Source organism: Carcharhinus amblyrhynchos, chromosome 13, assembly GCF_965287045.1.
Source record: "Carcharhinus amblyrhynchos chromosome 13, sCarAmb.v2.hapA, whole genome shotgun sequence".
Classification (NCBI taxonomy): Eukaryota; Metazoa; Chordata; class Chondrichthyes; order Carcharhiniformes; family Carcharhinidae; genus Carcharhinus; species Carcharhinus amblyrhynchos.
Window position 1 is genome coordinate 71911949 of NC_137336.1, and position 21425 is coordinate 71933373.

General features: G+C 47.9%; 1 protein-coding gene across 2 annotated transcripts in view; it reads right to left on the reverse strand.

Moving 5' to 3' along the window:
* Positions 1-376: 376 nt before the first annotated feature.
* Positions 377-21425, reverse strand: part of LOC145351576 (ATP-sensitive inward rectifier potassium channel 10-like) — a 63692-nt gene continuing 42643 nt past the window's right edge. The window contains exon 2 of one of the 2 annotated variants that reach the window (XM_080201169.1): positions 377-4277. In XM_080201169.1, coding sequence (XP_080057295.1) covers positions 3128-4264 — 1137 coding nt within the window. In that variant the 5' untranslated portion in view covers positions 4265-4277 and the 3' untranslated portion in view covers positions 377-3127. Of the gene's footprint in view, positions 4283-21425 lie in introns of both variants that reach the window. The other variant, XM_080201168.1, reaches the window with a different exon arrangement.

Consider the following 21425-nt stretch of genomic DNA (forward strand, 5'->3'; position numbering starts at 1 on the left):
CGTTTGACACCCCACCCCCACCCCCCCCCCGGTGGCCCACTTGTTTCCCGCCCCTCCCTTTTGCGTCCCTCTCTTTCCCCAACCCCCCTTCTCGGCGTATACCCCCCCCACACCTTGGAGTTCCCCTTTTCCTCCCCACTCTTTTCGGCCTCCACTGCTCGACCACCCCCACCCCCGGAACTGCTCGCATCCCCGTCACTCGCTTACTCCCCCACTTCTCTCATTTGCATGCGCACATTGCCAGAAATGCCCAGGCAATGACTTTAGCAGCATACACTTTGCCATTAATATTTTTATTATGTCTGACATTTTTTAATAGCATTCCATACAGTTTGCAAATATATATAACATCTGGCTCAGGGTGTGTGGAGGATCCTGCCAGGTCACGCACCTCCTCTTGATGTGCAGGAATCCGTTGTTGTAATTGTCCGCCACACCTTCGCTCGGCTCCCACTTTGAGGCTGGCCTCGATTTGGTGCCAGGGAAAAAGTAGGCCTCGGCCCAGACAAGGGCTGAAAACAGGACCCCACCTGCAGTCAATTTTAGTACCTTTATAGTTTTGACATGTCTCTGGTTAAGCGATTAATTGAGAATTTATTGCACAGTTTAGTTATAAAGCTGTTATTTGTTGCGTTGATGTGCTGGTGCAGTCAGCCCGCCCCCTTCCCTCCCCACGAACAGGGGAGTGTGGCAGTGTGAGAAATGGGGGTGGGGGGGGGGATTTGTACGAGAAACAGAATAATTCTGCTGTCAGCTGGGGGCTTAGCCTGGTGTATACTGTGTGTCAGTGTGTGTGCGTGTGTCTCTCTCCATGTCAGAAAGTTATACGTTCCACTTAGCTCACTGAGCCCCGTAATATAGGCCAGATTAGCATCTACATACAGCAAGACCTGAGTGTCATCCCGACTGGGGCTGAGATGTGGCAAATGTTTGATTCAAGCAGGTACCAGGCAATGACCATCTCCCAACAAGGGAGGATCTAACCATCGCCCCTTAACGTTCAGTGGCATTACCATCACTAAATCCCCCACTATCAACATCCCAGGGGTTACCATTGATCAGAAACTGTACAGGCCCAGGCATATAAATACTGCGGCTACCAGAGCAGCTCAGAGTTTGAGAATCCTGCAGCAAGTAACTAACATCCTGACTCTCCAAAGCCTAGCCATTATGTACAGTGCACAAGTCGAGAGTGTGATGGAATACTTCCCCACTTGCTTGGATGGGTGCAGCTCCAACAACACCCAAGAAACTCGCCCACCATCCAGGCAAAGCAGCCCCACTTGATTGCTACCCATTCTACGATCATTCGATCCCTCCACCACCGACACACAGTGGCAGCCATGTGTCTGCCATTTACAAAATGCACTGCAGCAACTCGCCAAGGTTCCTTAGGCAGCACTATCCAGACCTGTGATAATTGCCATCTAGAGGGCCAAGGGGGACAGACTTGTGAAATTGGGGAAGGTATGTATTTGCTAGACAGGGCTTGACAGAGCGGCTCCATTCAGTGTTGAGTGAACCTCCCTCTCGCTGAATATTTGTAGATTAATGGAATGGAGTGACTGTGGCACAGTGGTTAGCACTGCTGCCTCATAGCCCCGAGAACCCAGGTTCAATTCTGGTCTCGGGTGACTGTGGAGGTTGCACATTCATTGTGTCTGAGTGGGTTTTGTCTGGTTTCCCCCCACACTCCAAAGATGTGCAGGTTAGGTAGCTTGCTAATGTGTGGGGTTACAGGGATAGGGCAGAGGTAAAGGCCTGGGTGGGATGCTCTTTTGGAAAGTTGATTCCGACTCAATGGGCTGAATGGCCTCGTTCTGCACCCTAGGGATTCAATGGTTGTACTTGATCTGAATGGAGTGATTCTGGTCCCGATGGTTTATTTTGTGTAGTTCTTTCCAAGGTAAGGCCCGATGGGTGAATGGTCTCCTTTTTGAGTTGCATATTCCTTCATCTCACTGAATGTTTGTATTTGGATTGAGTGGAGTGATGATTGTGTTTGAATTGAATAGAGTAGGGGCTAATAGAATAGCTTTCTGGGAGATGGTACAAATGGTGCTACATCAATGCACAGCTGATGTGCATTGAGTGAGAGTAAGAAAGATTTGATTGTTCACTCCCCGGACACACACCCTTGGTCTTGGGATGTGAGCAGTGGGAGAGAATGGAAGGACATTTGGCCCATCAACTCCATTGTCATCTCTGCTCCCACTTCCCTCGTGGATAGCAAGCTTCTGGTATTCACCACTAGCTGTGTAACAAGTGCTTCCCCACTTGCCTGGATGGGTGCAGTTCCAATAACACTCAAGAAGCTTCCAGTTCAAAGCAGCCCCGTTTGATCGGCACCACATCCACATTCGCTCCCTCCACCACTGACGCACAGTGGCAACTGTGTGCACGACCTACAAGATACACTGCAGGAATTCACCAAAGTTCCTTTGCCAGCACTTTCCTAACCTGTATCTTCTACCAGCTAGAAGGATGAGAATAGCAAACGTATGGGAACACCTTCAAGCTTCCTCCAAGTCACTCGCCATCCTGACTTGGAAATATATTGGCTGTTGCTGGGTCAAAATCCTGGAACCGCTCTCCCTAACAGCACTGTGGGTGTACCTGCACCTCAGAGGTTTGCAGGAGTTCCAGGAGGTGGGTCATCTTCTCAAGGGGCGATTAGGGAAACTGGACCAAGTCAGCAGTGCCTAGATCCCATCAAAATGTTACATTGTCGCCTGCGTCTCTTTCTCTTATCCCTCCTCAATCTCATTTGCTCCGAGGAGAACAACCTCCATCCATGGGAGCATTGTGCCAAATCTGCTCTGCGCCCAGTCGAACAACCCTCACGTCCTCCTATAATTTGGCGCCCCTGAATGGGCTCAATAACACAGTTGTGGCCTAACTAGCGCTTGGTTAAGTGGATGGGAAAGGGAGGGGTGGTAGGAAGAGGTATGGGAGGGGGAGCCACTCCGTGTGAAACCTGGAGCTCTCCACCCCCAGGACGTTCCCTTGGAGAGGAGGAGGAGGATCCCAGAGTGAGGGGGCGAGGGCTGTGTGCCGGTGACTGTACTGGTGCCTCGCACACCCACCCTGGCGCCTCACCGGCCCCCTCTCCTGACGCTGCCCTCGGTCAGACGTTGCTGATCTTCATGTTCCGCGGGCTGGCGTCCTTCCTGGGGGGCGCCCTCAGGGTCTCCTCGAGCCTGCTTTTCTCCGGGTCGCCGCCCCCAGGCCAGGAGGACTCGGGCCCCCCCGCCACCTTGGCGACCCGGTCAAAGGTGGCAAAGTCGGCCACGTACTTACCGCTGGGTGAGAGGGAGATGGCGGGGCAGAACTCGTAGCCCCAGAGGATCTCCTCGGGCAGGTAGGAGGTCCGAACCTGGCACATGGCGCTGGTGGACTCCACGGTGCCGCTCATGATCACCACCAGCTCGAACTCCTGGTCGCGGCTAGGCGCCAGGGCTGCCCGCCGCAGCGGACTTGTCTCGTCAATGAGGTGGTAGAAGGTGAGGGGCAGGATGAGGAAGGGGCTGTCGGTGCCGGCGTCCACCTGGAACTCCACGTTGACCTGTTGCAGCCGGAAGCTCTCCCCCTCGGCCGCCCGGTGTGCCCGCAGGAGTTTCCCCGACACCTGGCAGCCCAGCAGGAGGCTGGTGCGCATGTTGGCCACGCGGATCATCAGGCAAAGCTTGCCGTCTCGGCTGGACACCACGGCATGGTGGCTGAAACGCACGGTGCCAGCCCGTTTCTTGGGCCGGGCAATCTTGGCCAGGAAGGTGCCCGTCACAAAGACCTCCAGCAGGCTAGTGAAAATCAGCTGGCCAATCAGCAGCACGATGGCCAGCGGGCACTCTTCGGAGATGTAGCGATAGCCATAGCCAATGGTGGTCTGTGACTCCAGGGAGAAGAGGAAGGCCGCTGTCAGGGTCTGCATGTTGGCAACACAGAGGGTGTGGTTGGCGCCAGGCTCAGGGGGCACTGCGATATCACCATGCAGCAGTGCCACCAGGTACCAGGCCAGCCCAAAAAGAAACCAAGTCCCCACGAAGGTGGCAGAGAAGAGGGCCAGCTTGTAGCGCCACTTAAGGTCGATGAATGTGGTCCAGAGGTCCTTCAGATAGAGGAAGCGCCAGTCACGGACATGGTCAATCCTCACATTGCTGTGTCCATCTTTGGTCATCACTCGTCTCCGCTGACGCCCAGTCCTCAGCAGCGGCTGGCTGTCCGTCTGTGTTGTCTGGGAGAAGAAAACCTTAGGGGACGCCATCTTGGTACAACTGCTGAACTGCGGAGGAGAATGTCAAGAATTATGTCAGATTCAGACTCCCAACATTTTTTCTTGGTTGGGGAGTATTTTGAATAACTTGATTTATATCAGGATACAGGGTGCAGACAGGGAGCTTTACTCTGTATCTAACCCCATGCTGTACCTATCCTGGGAGTGTTTGATGGGGACAGTGTAGAGGGAGATTTACTCTGTATCTAACCCCATGCTGTACCTGTCCTGGGAGTGTTTGATTGGGACAGTGTAGAGGGAGATTTACTCTGTATCTAACCCCGTGCTGTACCTGTCCTGGGAGTGTTTGATGGGGACAGTGTAGAGGGAGATTTACTCTGTATCTAACCCTGTGCTGTACCTGTCCTGGGAGTGTTTGATGGGGACAGTGTAGAGGGAGATTTACTCTGTATCTAACCCCGTGCTGTACCTGCCCTGGGAGTGTTTGATGGGGACAGTGTAAAGGGAGCTTTACTCTATATCTAACCCCGTGCTGTACCTGTCCTGGGAGTGTTTGATGGGGACAGTGTAGAGGGAGATTTACTCTGTATCTAACCCCGTGCTGTACCTGTCCTGGGAGTGTTTGATGGGGACAGTGTGAGACCATAAGAAATAGGAATAGGCCATTCCTCCCCTCGAGCCTATTCCACCATTCACTAGGATCATGGCTGATCTGACATGTGTCATGCCCACCTTCCTACCCTTTCTCTGTAACCCTGGATTCCCTAACTGATTAAAAATTAATCTCAGCCTTAAATACACACAAGGACTCTTTTCCCACAGCTCTCTGTGGCAAGGAGTTCCAAACACGTGCCCTCTAAGAAGAAATTCCTTCTCACCTCAGTGTTAAATTGGTGCCCCTTCATTCTGAGATGCTGCCCTCTGATCCTCATGAGGGGGAACAGTCTCCCAGAATTTATCCTGTCAAGCGCCTTAATCCTGTATGTTTCACTGAAATCACCTCTAACTCCTGTAAATTCCAGTGAGTGGATTCCCAGCCTGATCATCCCAATGAACCTTCTCTGCACTCCCTCCAGTGAAATATCTTTCCTTAAATAAGGGGACCAAACCTTTTCCCAGAACTGCAGGTGTGGTCTCACCAGTAGCTGGTACAGTTGCAGCAAAACTTCCCGACCCTCATACTCCAACCCTCTTGAAATAAGGGCCAACATTTCATTATTACCTTCCTGATTACCTGCTGCACCAGTGTGCTAGCTCTTTTTACCCCCCCAAGTCCCTTTGTGTTGCAGCTTTCTGCAGTTTTTCTCCATTTAAATAATACTGTTCATTTGTTCTTCCTTCCAAACTTCACGTTTTCCCATAATATATTCCATTTGCCAACTTTTGGCCCACGTACTTAACCAACCACAGAATCCCGACAATGCAGAAGAAGGCCACTCAGCCCATCAAGCCTGTACTAACAACAATCCCACCCAGGTCCTATCCCTGTAACTCCACTTATTTCGAACATAGAACACTACAGCACAAACAGGCCCTTCGGCCCACAAGTTGCACCGATCATATCCCTACCTACCACGCCTATCTATAACTCTCAATCCCATTAAATCCCATGTACTCATCCAGAAGTCTTTTAAAAGGCCCCAGCGAGTTCGCCTCCACCACCGACGGCAGCCGATTCCACTCACTCACCACCCTCTGAGTGAAAAACTTACCCCTAACATCTCCTCTGTACTTGCTTCCCAGCACCTTAAACCTGTGTCCTCTCGTAGCAACCATTTCAGCCCTGGGAAATAGCCTCCGAGAATCCACCCTATCTATTCCTCTCAACATTTTATAAACCTCTATCAGGTCACCTCTCAACCTTCGTCTCTCCAGGGAGAAGAGTCCCAGCTCCCTCAACCTATCTTCATAAGGCATGCCTCCCAATCCAAGCAACAAATTTCCTCTGCACCCTCTCAATACCTTCCACATCCTTCCTGTAGTGAGGCGACCAGAACTGCACACAGTACTCCAAGTGGGGTCTGACAGGGGTCTTATAAAGTTGCAGCATTACCTCCCGATTCCTAAACTCAATCCCTCGATTTATGAAGGCCAGTACACCATACGCCTTCTTGACCACCTCTTCCACCTGCGAGGCCGATTTAAGAGTCCTGTGGACCCGGACCCCAAGATCCTTCTGCTCCTCAACACTACCAAGACTCCTGCCCTTGATAGTGTACTCATTCATCCCATTGGTTCTGCCAAAATGGACGACTACACATTTATCCGCGTTGAAGTCCATCTCCACTTCTCCGCTCAGTCCTGCATCCTATCTATGTCTGGCTGCAAACTCTGACATCCCTCCAGGCTATCCACAACACCACCAACCTTCGTGTCATCAGCAAACTTACTAACCTATCCCTCCACTTCCTCATCCAGGTCATTTATGAAAATGACAAACAGCAAGAGTCCTAGAACAGATCCCTGGAGAACTCCACTGGTGACCGACCTCCATGCAGAACTCCATTTACCAGACCTCCATTCACCCTACAAATCCCCCTATCATTAAGGGGCAATTTAGCACGGCCAGTTCAACATTCCAGCACATTTTTGAACTGGGAGGAAACCGGAACACCCAGAGGAAACCCACGCAGACATTAGGAGAATGTGCAAACCTCATGCAGACTGTGACCCAAGGCCAGAATTGAACCTGGGTTTCTGGCACTGTGAGGCACTGTCAGAGGGTCAGTACTGAGGGAGTGCTGCACTGTCAGAGAGTCAGTACTGAGGGAGTGCTGCACTGTCAGGGGGTCAGTACTGAGGGAGTGCTGCACTGTCAGAGAGTCAGTACTGAGGGAGTGCTGCACTGTCAGAGGGTCAGTACTGAAGGAGTGCTGCACTGTCAGAGAGTCAGTACTGAGGGAGTGCTGCACTGTCAGGGGGTCAGTACTGAGGGAGTGCTGCACTGTCAGAGGGTCAGTACTGAGGGAGTGCTGCACTGTCAGAGGGTCAGTACTGAAGGAGTGCTGCACTGTCAGAGGGTCAGTACTGAGGGATTGCTGCACTGTCAGAGGGTCAGTACTGAGGGAGTGCTGCACTGTCAGGGGGTCAGTACTGAGGGAGTGCTGCACTGTCAGAGGGTCAGTACTGAGGGAGTGCTGCACTGTCAGAGGGTCAGTACTGAAGGAGTGCTGCACTGTCAGAGGGTCAGTCCTGAGGGAGTGCTGCACTGTCAGAGGGTCAGTACTGAGGGATTGCTGCACTGTCAGAGGGTCAGCACTGAGGGAGTGCTGCACTGTCAGGGGGTCAGTACTGAGGGAGTGCTGCACTGTCAGGGGGTCAGTACTGAGGGAGTGCTGCACTGTCAGAGGGTCAGTACTGAGGGATTGCTGCACTGTCAGAGGGTCAGTACTGAGGGAGTGCTGCACTGTCAGGGGGTCAGTACTGAGGGAGTGCTGCACTGTCAGAGGGTCAGTACTGAGGGAGTGCTGCACTGTCAGAGGGTCAGTACTGAAGGAGTGCTGCACTGTCAGAGGGTCAGTCCTGAGGGAGTGCTGCACTGTCAGAGGGTCAGTACTGAGGGATTGCTGCACTGTCAGAGGGTCAGCACTGAGGGAGTGCTGCACTGTCAGGGGGTCAGTACTGAGGGAGTGCTGCACTGTCAGGGGGTCAGTACTGAGGGAGTGCTGCACTGTCAGAGGGTCAGTACTGATGGAGTGCTGCCCTGTCAGAGGGTCAGTACTGAGGGGGTGCTGCACTGTCAGAGGGTCAGTACTGAGGGAGTGCCGCACTGTCAGAGGGTCAGTACTGAGGGAGTGCTGCACTGTCAGGGGGTCAGTACTGAGGGAGTGCTGCACTGTCAGGGGGTCAGTACTGAGGGAGTGCTGCACTGTCAGAGGGTCAGTACTGAGGGAGTGCTGCACTGTCAGAGGGTCAGTACTGAGGGAGTGCTGCACTGTCAGAGGGTCAGTACTGAGGGAGTGCTGCACTGTCAGGGGGTCAGTCCTGAGGGAGTGCTGCACTGTCAGAGGGTCGGTACTGAGGGAGTGCTGCACTGTCAGAGGGTCAGTCCTGAGGGAGTGCTGCACTGTCAGAGGGTCGGTACTGAGGGAGTGCTGCACTGTCAGAGGGTCAGTACTGAGGGAGTGCTGCACTGTCAGAGGGTCAGTACTGAGGGAGTGCTGCACTGTCAGAGGGTCAGTGCTGAGGGAGTGCTGCACTGTCAGAGGGTCAGTACTGAGGGAGTGCTGCACTGTCAAAGGGTCAGTACTGAGGGAGTGCTGCACTGTCAGAGGGTCAGTACTGAGGGGGTGCTGCACTGTCAGAGGGTCAGTACTGAGAGAGTGCTGCACTGTCAGAGGGTCAGTACTGAGGGAGTGCTGCACTGTCAGAGGGTCAGTACTGAGGGAGTGCTGCACTGCCAGAGGGTCAGTACTGAGGGCGTGCTGCACTGTCAGAGGGTCAGTACTGAGGGAGTGCTGCACTGTCAGAGGGTCAGTACTGTAGCACTTCTCCCCCCAACCCCAACCGCCCCCCACCCCCCATTCCTCCCCTTCTTGGTCGATTACATCACCTTTCTCTCTCACCTCCAATTAATGCCCCCCCTCCTCTCTCTGTGTCTGCCTCCTCCCCCAATCTTTTTGTCTCTCACCCCACTCTTTTCTCTCTCACACTCCGTTTTGTTCTCTCTTTGTCGGTATCTCTCTCCCTCTCTGTCTCTGTGTTTCCATGCTCTTTCTTGGCTCTGTCTCTGTCTCTCCCTCCCTGTCTCCTCTGCTGTCTCGCACTGTCTTCCTCTCACCGTTTCTTTCTCTCCGTCTCTCTGTCTCTCTCTCTCTCTCTGTCTCTGTCTCTCTCTCTCTGTCTCTCTCCCTCTGTTTCTCTGTCTCTCTCTCTCTCTCTCACTCCCTCTGTCTTTCTCGCTCCCTCTGTCTCTCTCCCTCTCTGTCCCTCTGTCTCTCTCTCTCTCCCTCTGCCTCTCTCTCTCTCCCTATGTCTCTCTCTCCCTCTATCTCATGCTCCCTCTGTCTCGCTCCCTCTGTCTCGCTCCTGTCTCGCTCCTTCTGTTTCGCTCCCTTGGTCTCACTCCCTTGGTCTCGATCCCTCTGTCTCTATCTCTCACCCTGTCTCCTCTCTGTTTTCGCTCTCTCTCTCTGTTTTTTCTCTCTCTGTTTTCTCTCTCTGTCTGTTTTCTCTCTCTCTCTGTTTTTGCTCTCTCTATTTTTGTTCTCTCTCTCACTCTCTCTCTCTATTTTCACTCTGTTTTTGCTCACTCTCTCTGTTTTTGCTCTCTCTCTCTCACTGTTTTCACTCTCTCCCTGTTTTCTCTCTCTCCCTGTTTTTGCTCTCCCTGTTTTCGCTCTCTCTCTGTTTTCGCTCTCTCTCTGTTTTCGCTCTCTCTCTGTTGTCACTGTCTGTTTTTGCTCTCTTTCTTCTGTTTTCGTTGTTTTCACTCTCTCTCTGTTTTCTCATTCTCTCTGTTGTCTCTCTCTCTCTCTCTGTTTTCATTCTCTCTCTGATTTTGGTCTCTCTGTTTTTTAGAACATAGAACATAGAACATTACAGCGCAGAACAGGCCCTTCGGCCCACAATGTTGCGCCGACCAGTTAAAAAACAATGACCCTCTAACCTAAACCAAACCCTTTCCATCCATAAACCTATCCACGGATCTCTTAAACGCCCCCAAACTAGGCGCATTTACAACTGCAGCAGGCAGGGCATTCCAATCCCTCACCACCCTCTGGGTAAAGAACCTACCCCTGATATCCGTCCTATAACTACCCCTCCTTAATTTAAAGCTGTGTCCCCTCGTGCTAGCTTTCTCCATCCGAGGAAAAAGGCTATCACTGTCCACCCTATCTAAACCTCTAATCATCTTATATGTTTCAATAAGGTCCCCTCTTAGCCGCCTTCTTTCTAACGAAAACAACCCCAAATCCCTCAGTCTCTCCTCATAGGACCTCCCCTCCATACCAGGCAACATCCTGGTAAACCTCCTCTGCACCCTCTCCAAAGCCTCCACATCCTTCCTGTAATGTGGGGACCAGAACTGCACACAATACTCCAAGTGAGACCGCACCAGAGTTTTGTACAGTTGCAACATGACGCTGCGACTCCTAAATTCAATCCCCCTACCAATAAACACCAAGACACCGTATGCCTTCTTAACAACCTTATCTACTTGATTCCCAACTTTCAGGGATTTATGTACACATACACCTAGATCCCTCTGTTGATCAACACTATTCAGAGTCCTACCGTTAGCCCTATACTCTACACATCTGTTATTCCTGCCAAAGTGAATTACCTCACACTTTTCCGCGTTAAACTCCATCCGCTACCTCTCGGCCCAGCTCTGCAACTTGTCCAAGTCTCTCTGTAAACTATGACACCCCTCCTCACTATCTACCACACCTCCGACTTTGGTGTCATCAGCAAATTTACTAATCCACCCAACTATACCCTCATCCAGATCATTAATAAAAATTACAAACAGCAGTGGCCCCAAAACAGATCCCTGAGGCACACCACTCGTAACTGAACTCCATGACGAATACTTACCATCAACCACCACCCTCTGTCTCCTATCTGCTAGCCAATTCCTGATCCAATTACCTAAATCACCCTCAATCCCATACATCTGCATTTTCTGCAGAAGCCTTCCATGGTGAACCTTATCAAACGCCTTACTAAAGTCCATATATACCACGACAACTGCCTTACCCCCATCCACCTCTTTGGTCACTTTCTCAAAAAACTCAATAAGGTTAGTAAGGCACGACCTACCCTCCACAAAACCATGCTGACTATCTCCAATCAATTCATCACTCTCTAAATAACTATAAATCCTATCCCTAATAATTTTTTCTAAAACCTTGCCCCCAACAGAAGTAAGATTCACCGGTCTATAATTCCTGGGGAAGTCTCTGTTCCCCTTCTTAAACAATGGGACAACATTCGCTATCCTCCAGTCTTCTGGCACTATACCTGTGACCAACGACGACCTGAAGATCAGAGCCAGAGGCTCTGCAATCACCTCCCTTGCCTCCCAGAGAATCCTAGGGTAAATCCTGTCCGGCCCAGGGGACTTATCTATTTTCAAACCCTCAAGAATATCTAGCACATCCTCCTTATCAACTGCAATACTATCCAGTTTACAACCCTGTAACCCAGTGTTCTCCACAGCTACATTTATGTCTCCCTGCGTGAACACCGAAGAGAAATATTGGTTCAATGCCTCTCCAATCTCTTCCGGTTCCACACATAACTTCCCACTGCTGTCTCTAACTGGTCCTAATCTTGCCCTAACCAATCTTCTGTTCTTAACATATCTATAGAATGCCTTAGGATTCTCCTTAATCCTATCAGCCAAAGTCTTCTCATGTCCTCTTTTAGCCCTTCTTAATTCACTCTTTAACTCCCTCTTAGCCAATCTAAAGCTTTCCAGTGCACTACCTGAGCCCTCAAGTCTCATCCTGACATAAGCCTCCTTTTTCTTTTTAACCAACGAATCAACTTTTTTAGTACACCATGGTTCCCTAGCTCGACCATTTCCTCCTTGCCTGACAGGGACATACATATCAAGGACTCGCAGTAGCTGCTCCTTGAAAAAACCCCACATTTCGGACGTTCCCAGACCCTGTAATCTCCTAGTCCAACCTATGCTTCCTAATTCTTTCCTAATAGCCTCATAATTACCCTTCCCCCAGCTAAAACTACTGACCCGAGGTTCATGCCTATCCCTTTCCATCACTAAGGTGAACGTAACCGAATTGTGGTCACTATCACCAAAATGCTCACCAACTTCCAAGTCTAACACCTGGTCTGGCTCATTTCCCAGCACCAAATCCAATATAGCCTCACCTCTAGTTGGCCTATCTACATACTGAGTCAAAAAACCTTCCTGCACACTTTGTGTAAAAACTGACCCCTCTAACAAGCTAGAGCTCGAGCTATTCCAATCAATATTAGTAAAGTTAAAGTCCCCCATAACAATTACCCTATTACTTTCACTCCTAACCAGGATCGTCTCCGCAATCCTTTCCTCTACCTCTCTAGAACTTTTAGAAGGTCTATAAAAGACTCCCAACAGGGTGACCTCTCCTCTCCTATTTCTAATCTCAGCCCATACTACCTCAACAGACAAGTCCTCATCAAACTTCCTCTCTAACACTGTGATACAGTCCCTGACCAATAATGCTACCCCTCCCCCCCTTCTACCTCCTTCTCTACTCCGACTAAAACATTTAAACCCCGGGACCTGCAGCAATCATTCCTGTCCCTGCTCTATCCATGTCTCTGAAATGGCCACAACATCAAAGTCCCAGGTACTGATCCACGCTGCAAGTTCATCCACTTTATTGCGAATACTCCTCGCATTAAAGTATACGCATTTCAAACCATGCTCTACTCCACCCCCACGATGCTGTGCTTTACAGTCCTCATCTATGCCCCCCTCACTTTCATCCCTGCTACTCAGGATCCCACCCCCCCTCTGAATCAGTTTAAACCCCCCTGCATAGCCTTTGCAAATTTTCCCCCCAAGACATTGGTTCCCCTCTGATTCAGGTGTAGACCATCTCTCTTATAGAGGTCCCACCTACCCCAGAATGAGCCCCAATTGCTCAAGAACCTGAACCCCTCCCTCCTGCACCATCCCCTCAGCCACGAGTTCAAACTTTCCCTCTCTCTGTTCTTCTCTAAACTATCCCGTGGCACAGGCAAGAGTCCGGAGATAACCACTCTGTCTGACTTGGCCTTTAGTTTCCACCCCAGTTCCATAAATTTCTGCTTAATATCCCCTTCCCTTAACCTCCCTATGTCATGCGCCCCCACATGAACTATGACTTGGGGCTGATTTCTCTCTCTGTTTTCTCTCTTTCTCAGTTTTCTCTTTCTCTCTGTTGTCACTCACTCTGTTTTAGCTCTTTGATCTCTGTTTCTCTCTCTGTTTTTGCTCTCTCTCTCTCTCTCTCTCTCACACTTTTCACTCTCTCCAACCATTTTCACTCTCTCTATATTTTTGGTCTCTCTGTTTTTTTCTCTCTCTGTTTTCTCTTTCTCTCTGTTTTCGCTCTTTCTGTTTTCGCTGTGTTTTTTCGCTGTGTTTTTTCGCTCTCTCTGTTTTCTCTTTCTCTCTGTTGTCACTCTCTCTGTTTTTGCTCTCTGATCTCTGTTTCTCTCCCTGTTTTTGCTCTCTCTCTCTCACTGTTTTTGCTCTCTCCAACCCTTTTTGCTCTCTCTGTTTTTGCTCCCTCTGTTTTTGCTCTCTCTGTTTTTTCTCTTTCTGTTTTCACTCTCTGTTTTTGGTTTCTCTCTGTTTTCGCTCACTCTCTGTCTTTGCTCTCTCCATCTGTATTCTTTCTCTCTCTCTGTTGTCACTCTCTGTTTTCGCTCCTTCTCTGTTTTTGATCTCTGATCTCTGTTTTCGCTCTCTCTCCATTTTTGCTCTCTCTCCATTTTTGCTCTCTCTGTTTTCGTTCTCTCTGCTTTTGCTCTCTCTCTGTTTTTGCTCTCTCTGTTTTTGCTCTCTCTGTTTTCGCTCTCACCCTGTTTTCACTCTCCCTCTGTTTTCGCTCCCTTTCCCCCTGTTTTCGCTCTCTCTCTCTGTTTTTGGTCTGTCTTCGATTTTATCCTCTTTCTTCTGTTTTCGTTCTATCTGCTTTCACTCTCTCTTTGTTTTCAATCTCTCACTATTTTTGCTCTCTATTTCTGTTTTCGCTCTCTATTTCTGTTTTCGCACTCTGTTTTCGCTCTCTCTGTTTTTGCTCTTTCTCTCTGTTTTCGCGCTCCCTCTCTGTTTTCATTCTCTCTCTATTTTTGCTTTCTCCCTCTGTTTTCGCTCTCTCTGTGTTTTTGCTCTCCCTGGTTTCGCTCTGCTTTTACTGTGTCTCTGCTTTCGCTCTGTGTTTTCGCTCTGTGTTTTCGCTCCCTCTCTCTCTGTTTTCGCTCTCTCTCTGTTATCACTCTATCTCTGTTTTCACTCTCTCTCTCTGTTTTTCACTCTGTCTCTTTCTCTCTGTTTTCACTCTCTCTCTGTTTTTTGTCTGTCTGTTTTTCTCTCTCTGTTTTCTCTCTCTCTCTGTTTTCGCTCTCTGATTTTTCTCTCTCTGTTTTCTCTCTCTGTTTTCTCTCCCTCTCTGTTGTCACTCTCTCTGTTTTTGTTCTCTGATATCTGTTTCTCTCTCTGTTTTTGCTCTCTCTGTTTTTTCCCTCTCTGTTTTCCTTCTCTCCCTGTTTTCACTTTCTCTCTGTTTTCGCTCTTTGTTTTCGTTCTGTTTTCTCACGCTCTCTGTTTTCTCACGCTGTTTTCTCACGCTCTCTGTTTTCTTGCGCTCTCTTTTTTTGTGCTCTCTTTTTTTTGCGCTCTCTGTTTTTTCACTCTCTCTTTTGTCACTCTCTCCATTTTTGCTCTCTGATCTCTGTTTTTCTCTCTCTGTTTTTGCTCTCTCTCTCTCTCACTGTTTTCGATCTCTCCAACCGTTTTTGCTCTCTCTGTTTTTGGTCTCTGTTTTCACTCTCTCTGTTTCTGCTTTCTCCATTTTTTCTCTTTCTGTTTTCTCTTTCTCTCCGTTGTCACTCTCCCTGTTTTCTCTCTCTCCCTGTTTTCTCTCTCTCTGTTTTCTCTCTTTTTCTTTTGTTTTCGTTCAATCTGTTTTCACTCTCTGTCTCTCTCTCTGTTTTCACTCCCTCTCTTTCCCTCTGTTTTTGCTCTCTGTCTTTCTGTTTTCACTCTCTGTTTTCGCTCTTAATATGTTTTTGCTCTCTCTGTTTTCACTCTCTGTCTGTTTTTGCTTTCTCTCTGTTTTTGCTCCCTCTGTTTTTGTTCTCTCTCTGTTTTCACTCTGTTTTTGCTCACCCTGTTTTTGCTCTGTCTCTCTGTTTTCGCTCTTTTTTGCTCTCTCTATTTTTTGTCCTCTCTCTGTTTTTGTGCTCCCTCTCTGTTCTCGCTCCCCCTCTGTTCTCGCTCCCTCTCTGTTCTTGCTCCCTCTCTGTTTTTGCTCTGAGTTTTCTCTCTCTCTCTGCTGTTGCTCTCGCTCTGCTTTTGCTCGCTCTCAGTTTCTGCTCTTGCTCTGTTTTCACTTTCTCTTTTTTCATTTTTTTTTGTTCTCACTCTGTTTTTTTCTCTGTCTCTTTTTGCACTCTCTTCCTTTTTGCTCTGTATTAGCTCTCTCTCTCTGTTTGTGGCTCTCTCTCTGTTTTTGTTCCCTTTGTTTTTGCTCTCTCTCTCTGTTTGCGCTCTCTCTGTTTTCACACTCTCTGCTTTCCCTCTCTTTGTTTTCACTTTCTTTGTGTTTGCTTTCTCTCTGTTTTTGCTATTTCTCTCTCATTTCACTCTCTCTGTTTTCGCTCTCTACCTCTGTTTTTGCTCTCTACCTCTGTTTTCGCTCTCTCGTTCTCTCTCTCTGTTTTTGCTCTTGCTCTGTTTTTGTTCTCTCTCTCTCTATTTTTGCTCCCTTTCTCTGTTTTCGCTCTCGCTCACCCTGTTTTCACTCTCTCTGTTTTTACTCCCTCTATGTTTTTGCGCTCTCTCTGTTTCCGCTCTCTCACTGTTTCCGCTCTTTCTCTGTTTCCGCTCTCTCTCTGTTTTTGCTCTCTCTCTGTTTTCGCTCTCCATCTCTGTTGTCACTCTCTATCTCTGTTTTCACTCTCTCTGTTTTTGTTCTCTTTCTCGGATTTCACTCTCTCTCAGTTTTCTCTCTCTCTCTCTCTCTGTTTTTGGTTTCTCTCTGTTTTTGCTCTATTTCTCCATCTTTGCTCTCTCTCCCTTAGTTTTCACACTCTCTCTGTATTCACTCTCTGTTTTTGCTCTCCCAGTTTTTGCTCTCTCTCTCTGCTTTCATTCACTGTTTTAGCTCTCTCTGTTTTTGATCTCCCTGTTTTTGCTCTCACTCTCTGCTTTCATTCACTGTTTTTGCTCTCTCTGTTTTTGATCTCCCTGTTTTCACTCTCTCTATGTTTTTCTCCTCTCTCTGTTTTTGTTTTCCCTCCCTCTGTTATCACTCTATTTTTGCTCTCTCTATGTTTTTGCGCTCTCTCTGTTTTCGTGCTCCCTCTCTGTTTTCACTCACTATGATTTCGCTCTCTTTCTGTTTTCATGCTGTCTCTCTGTTTCAGCTCTCTCTCTGTTTTCGCACTCTACCTCTGTTTGCGCTTTCTCTTCTCTCTCTGTTTTCGCTCTCTCTCTGTTTTCGCTGTCTCTCTGTTTTTGTTCTCTCTCTCTGTTAGAACACAGAACATGGAACATTACAGCGCAGTACAGGCCCTTCTGCCCACAATGTTGCGCTGACCAGTGCAACCAATCCCGAGATCTCTCTGCTCATTAACACTACTAGGAGTCCTTCCATTAGCCCTATATTCTGTACTCCTGTTACTCTTACCAAAGTGAATCACCTCACACTTTTCTGTATTGATCTCCATTTGCCACCTCTCGGCCCAGCTCTGCAGCTTATCTATGTCCCTCTGCAAACTGTAACATCCATCCTCACTGTCTACAACTCCTCCAACTTTGGTGTCGTCCGCAAATTTACTAATCCATCCTTCTACACCCTCATCTAGGTCATTTATAAAAATGACAAAAAGCAGTAGCCCCAAAACAGATCCTTGAGGTACACCACTTGTAACTGAGATCCTTGAGATACACTGTTTTTGTTGTCTTTCTCTGTTTTCGCTCTTGCTCACCCTGTTTTTGCCCTCTCTCTGTTTTTGCTCCCTCTACGTTTTTGTGCTCTCCCTGTTTTCGTTCTCTCTTGTTTTCGCTCCCTCTCTGTCGCTCTCTCTCTGTTGTCCCTCTCTCTGTTTACACTCTCTGATTTCGCTCTCTCTCTGATCTTGCTCTCTCTGATCTTGCTCTCTCTGATTTCGCTCTCTTTCTGATTTTGCTCTCTCTCTGATTTCATTCTCTCTCTGTTTTTGCTCTCTCTCTGTTTTCACTCTCTCTCTGTTGCCTCTCTCTCTGTTTACGCTCACTGTTTTTGCTCCCTCTCTTTTGCTCTCTGCCTGTTGCCCCTCTCTCTGTTTACACTCGCTGATTTCGCTCTCTCTGATTTCGCTCTCTCTCTCTGTTTTTGCTCTCCCTCTGTTTCTGCTCTCTCTGTTTTCGCTCTCTACCTCTGTTTTCACTCTCTACCTCCATTTTTGCTCTCTACCTCTGTTTTTGCTTTCTCCCTCTCTGATTTCACTCTCTCTCTGTTTCGCTCTCGCTCACCCTGTTTTCGCTATCCCTCTGCTTTTGCTCTCTCTCTCTGTTATCACTCTCTACCTCTGTTTTCGCTCGCTACCTCTGTTTTCGCTCTCTCTCTGTTTTCTCTCTCTCTGTTTTTGTTCTCTCTCTCTCTGTTTTTGCTCTCTTTCTTTGTTTTCACTCCTGCTATGTTTTTGTTCTCTCTTTGTTTTCCCTTGCTCTCCCACTGCTTTTGCGCCCTCTCTGTTTTCTCTCTCTACCTCTGTTTTTGTTCTCTCTGTTTTCGCTCTCTCTCTGTTTTCACTCCCTCTATGTTTTTGTGCTCTCTCTTGTTTACATTCACCCTCTGTTTTCGCTCTCTCTCTGTCGCTCTCTCTCTGTTGTCCCCCTCTCTGTTTACAGTCTCTGATTTCGCTGTCTCTCTGTTTTTGCTCTCTCCCTATTTCCGCCCTCTCTCTGTTTCCACTCTTTCACTGTTTCCGCTCTCTCACTGTTTCTGCTCTCTCTCAGTTTTCTCTGTCTCTCTTTCTCTCTGTTTTCAATCTCTCTCTCTGTTTTCGCTCTCTCTGTCTCTGTTTTCACTCACTCTCTCTCTGTTTTCGCTCTGTCTCTGTTTTCACTCTCTCTCTGTCTTTGCTCTATTTCTCTGTTTTTGCTCTTTCTCTGTTTTCACACTCTCTCTCTGTTTTCACTCTCTGTTTTTGCTCTCTCCCTGTTTTTGCTCTCTCTCTCTGCTTTCATTCCCTGTTTTCACTCTCCCTGTTTTCACTCTCCCTGTTTTTACTCTCTCTCTGTTTTCGCGCTCTCTCTGTTTTTCTCCTCCCTGTTTTCGTTCTCTCTCTCTCCATTATCACTCTCTGTTTTTGCTCTCTCTCTGTTTTTGTTCTCTCTCTGTTTTTTCTCTCTCTCTCTGTTTCTGCTCTCTCTCTGTTCTCGCTCTCTTTCAGCTTTCACTCTCTTACTGTTCCTGCTCTCTCACTGTTCCCGTTCTCTCACTGTTTCCGGTCTCGCTCTCCGTTTCTGCTCTCTCTCTCTCTGTTTCTGCTCTCTCTCTGTGTTTCTGCTCTCTGTCTCTGTTTTCGGTCTCTCTCTGTTTTCGCTCTCCATGTCTGTCGTCACTCTCTACCTCTGTTTTCACTCTCTCCGTTTTTGGTCTCTTTCTCAGTTTTCACTGTCTCTTGGTTTTCTCTCTCTCTCTGTTTTCGCACTCTCTCTTTGTTTTCACTGTCTCTCTCTGTTTTTGGTTTCTCTTTCTCTATTTTTGCTCTGTCTCTCTGTTTTCACTCTCTGTTTTTGCTCTCTCCCTGTTTTTACTCTCTCTCTCTGCTTTCATTCTCAGTTTTGCTCTCTCTGTTTTTGCTCCCTCTGTTTTCACTCTCTCTGTTTTTGGTCTTTGTGTTTTTTCTCTCTCTGTTTTCTCATCTCTCTCTGTTTTCTCTTTCTCTCTGTTTTCACTCTCTGTTTTTTCTCTCTCTGTTTTCACTCTCTCTGTTTTCTCCTTCCATTTTTGCTCTCTGATCTCTGTTTTTCTCTTTCTGTTTTTGCTCTCATGCTCTCTCCAACCATTTTCACACTCTCTTTGTTTTTGGTCTCTCTGTTTTCTCTTTCTCTCTGTTTTCTCTCTGTCTGTTTTCGTTCTCGCTCTGTTCTCACTCTCTCTCTGTTTTTGATTTCTCTCTCTCTGTTTTTCCCCTCTCTCTTTTTTCACTCCCTGTTTTTGCTCTCTCCCTGTTTTTACTCTCTCTCTCTCTGCTTTCATTCTCTGTTTTTGCTCTCTCTGTTTTCGCACTCCCTGTTTTCACTCTGTCTATGTTTTTCTCCTCTCTCTGTTTTCATTCTCCCTCTCTCTATTATCACTCTGTTTTTGCTCTCTCTCTGTTTTCGCTCTCTCTCTATTTTTGAGTCCTCTCTCCATTTTCACTCTCACAATGATTTCACTTTCTTTCTGTTTTCATGCTCTCTCTGTTTCTGTTCTGTCTCTGTTTTCACGCTCTCTACCTCTGTTTTCGCTTTCTACCTCTGTTTTCGCTCTCTACCTCTGTTGTTGCTCTCTACCTCTGATTTTGCTCTCTCTCTGATTTCGCTCTCTCTTTGTTTTTGCTCTCTCCTTATTTCTGCCCTCTGTTTCCGCCCTCTCTCTGCTTCCACTCTCGCTGTTTCCATTCTCGCTGGTTCCACTCTCTCTCTGTTTTTGCTCTCTCCTTATTTCTGCCCTCTCTCTGTTTCCACCCTCTCTCTGCTTCCACTCTCGCTGTTTCCACTCTCACTGTTTCCACTCTCTCTCTGTTTCTGCTCTCTCTGCTTTTGCTCTGTCTCTCTGTTTTTGCTCTCTACCTCTGTTTTCGCTCTCTACCTCTGTTTGCGTGCTCTTTCTCTCTCTCTCTCTGTTGCCCCTCTCTCTGTTAACACTCTCTGTTTTCACTCTCTCTTTGTTTTTGCTCTCTCTCTGTTTTCATGCGCTCTCTCTGTTTTTGCGCTCTCTCTGTTTTCATGCTCTCTCTGTTTTCGTTCTCTCTCTCTGTTTTTGCTCTCTCTCTGTTTTCACACACTCTCTCTCTTTATTTTCGCTCTGTTTGTGTATTAGCACTCTCCCTGATTCCTTTCTCTCTCTGTTTTCGCTCTCACTATGTTTTTGATGTTCCTCTGTTTTCGCTCTCTCTGTTTTTGCTTTCTCTCCCTTTTCACTCTCTCTGTTCTTGTTCTCTGTTTTTGCACAGTCTCGGTTTTCATGCTCTCTCTCTGTTTTTGTGCTCTCTCTGTTTTCACTCTCACTATGATTTCACTTTCTCTTACTGATTCCGCTCTGTCTCTGTTTTCGCGCTCTTTCTATTTTCACGCTCTCTCTCTGTTTATGCTCTCTACCTCTGTTTTTGTTCTCTCTATGTTTTTGTGCTCTCTATGTTTTCATTCTCTCTCTGTTTTCGCTCCCTCTCTGTTGCTTTCTCTCTGTTGCCCCTCTCTCTGTTTACACTCTCTGATTTCGCTCTCTCTCTGATTTCGCTCTCTCTTTGTTTTTGTTCTCTCCCTATTTCCACCCTCTCTCTGTTTCTGCCCTCTCTCTGTTTCTGCCCTCTCTCTGTTTTCGCCCTCTCTCTGTTTTTGCTCTCTCTCTCTCTGTTTCCACTCTCGCTGTTTCTGCTCTCTCTGTTTCCGCTCTCTCTGTTTTCACTCTCACTATGATTTCGCTCTCTTTCTGTTTTCATGCTCTCTCTCTGTTTCCGTTCTGTCTCTGTTTTCAGGCTCTCTACCTCTGTTTTCGCTCTCTACCTCTATTTTCGCTCTCTACCTCTGTTTTTGCTCTCTACCTCTGATTTTGCTCTCTCTCTGATTTCGCTCTCTCTTTGTTTTTGCTCTCTCCTTATTTCTGCCCTTTCTCTGTTTCCGCCCTCTCTCTGTTTCTGCCCTCTCTCTGTTTCCACTCTCGCTGTTTCCACTCTCTCTCTCTTTCCGCTCTCTCTGCTTTTGCTCTGTCTCTCTGTTTTTGCTCTCTACCTCTGTTTTCACTCTGTACCTCTGTTTGCGCACAATTTTTATCTCTATCTCTCTGTTTTCACTCTCTCTCTGCTTTTGTTCTCTCTCTATCTGTTTTTTCTCTCTTTCTGTTTTCACTATTGCTCCCTCTGTTTTCACTCTCACTCTGTTTTCGCTCCCTCTATGTTTTTGTGCTCTCTCTCTGTTTTCACTCTCTCTCTGTTTTCGCTCTCTCTGTTTTCTCGCTCTCTCTCTGTTTTCACGCTCTCTCTGTTTTCGCTCTCTCTCTGTTTTCACTCTATGTTTTCGCGCTCTTTCTCTGTTTTCACGCTCTCTCTGTTTTCGCTCTCTCTCTGTTTTCACTCTCTCTATGTTTTCACGCTCTCTCTCTGTTTTCGCTCTCTCTCTGTTTTCACGCTCTCTCTCTGTTTTCTCGCTCTCTCTCTGTTTTCACGCTCTCTCTCTGTTTTCTCGCTCTCTCTCTGTTTTCACTCTCTCTCTGTTTTCGCTCTCTCGGTTTTCACTCTCTCTCTATTTTCATGCTCTCTGTTTTCACTC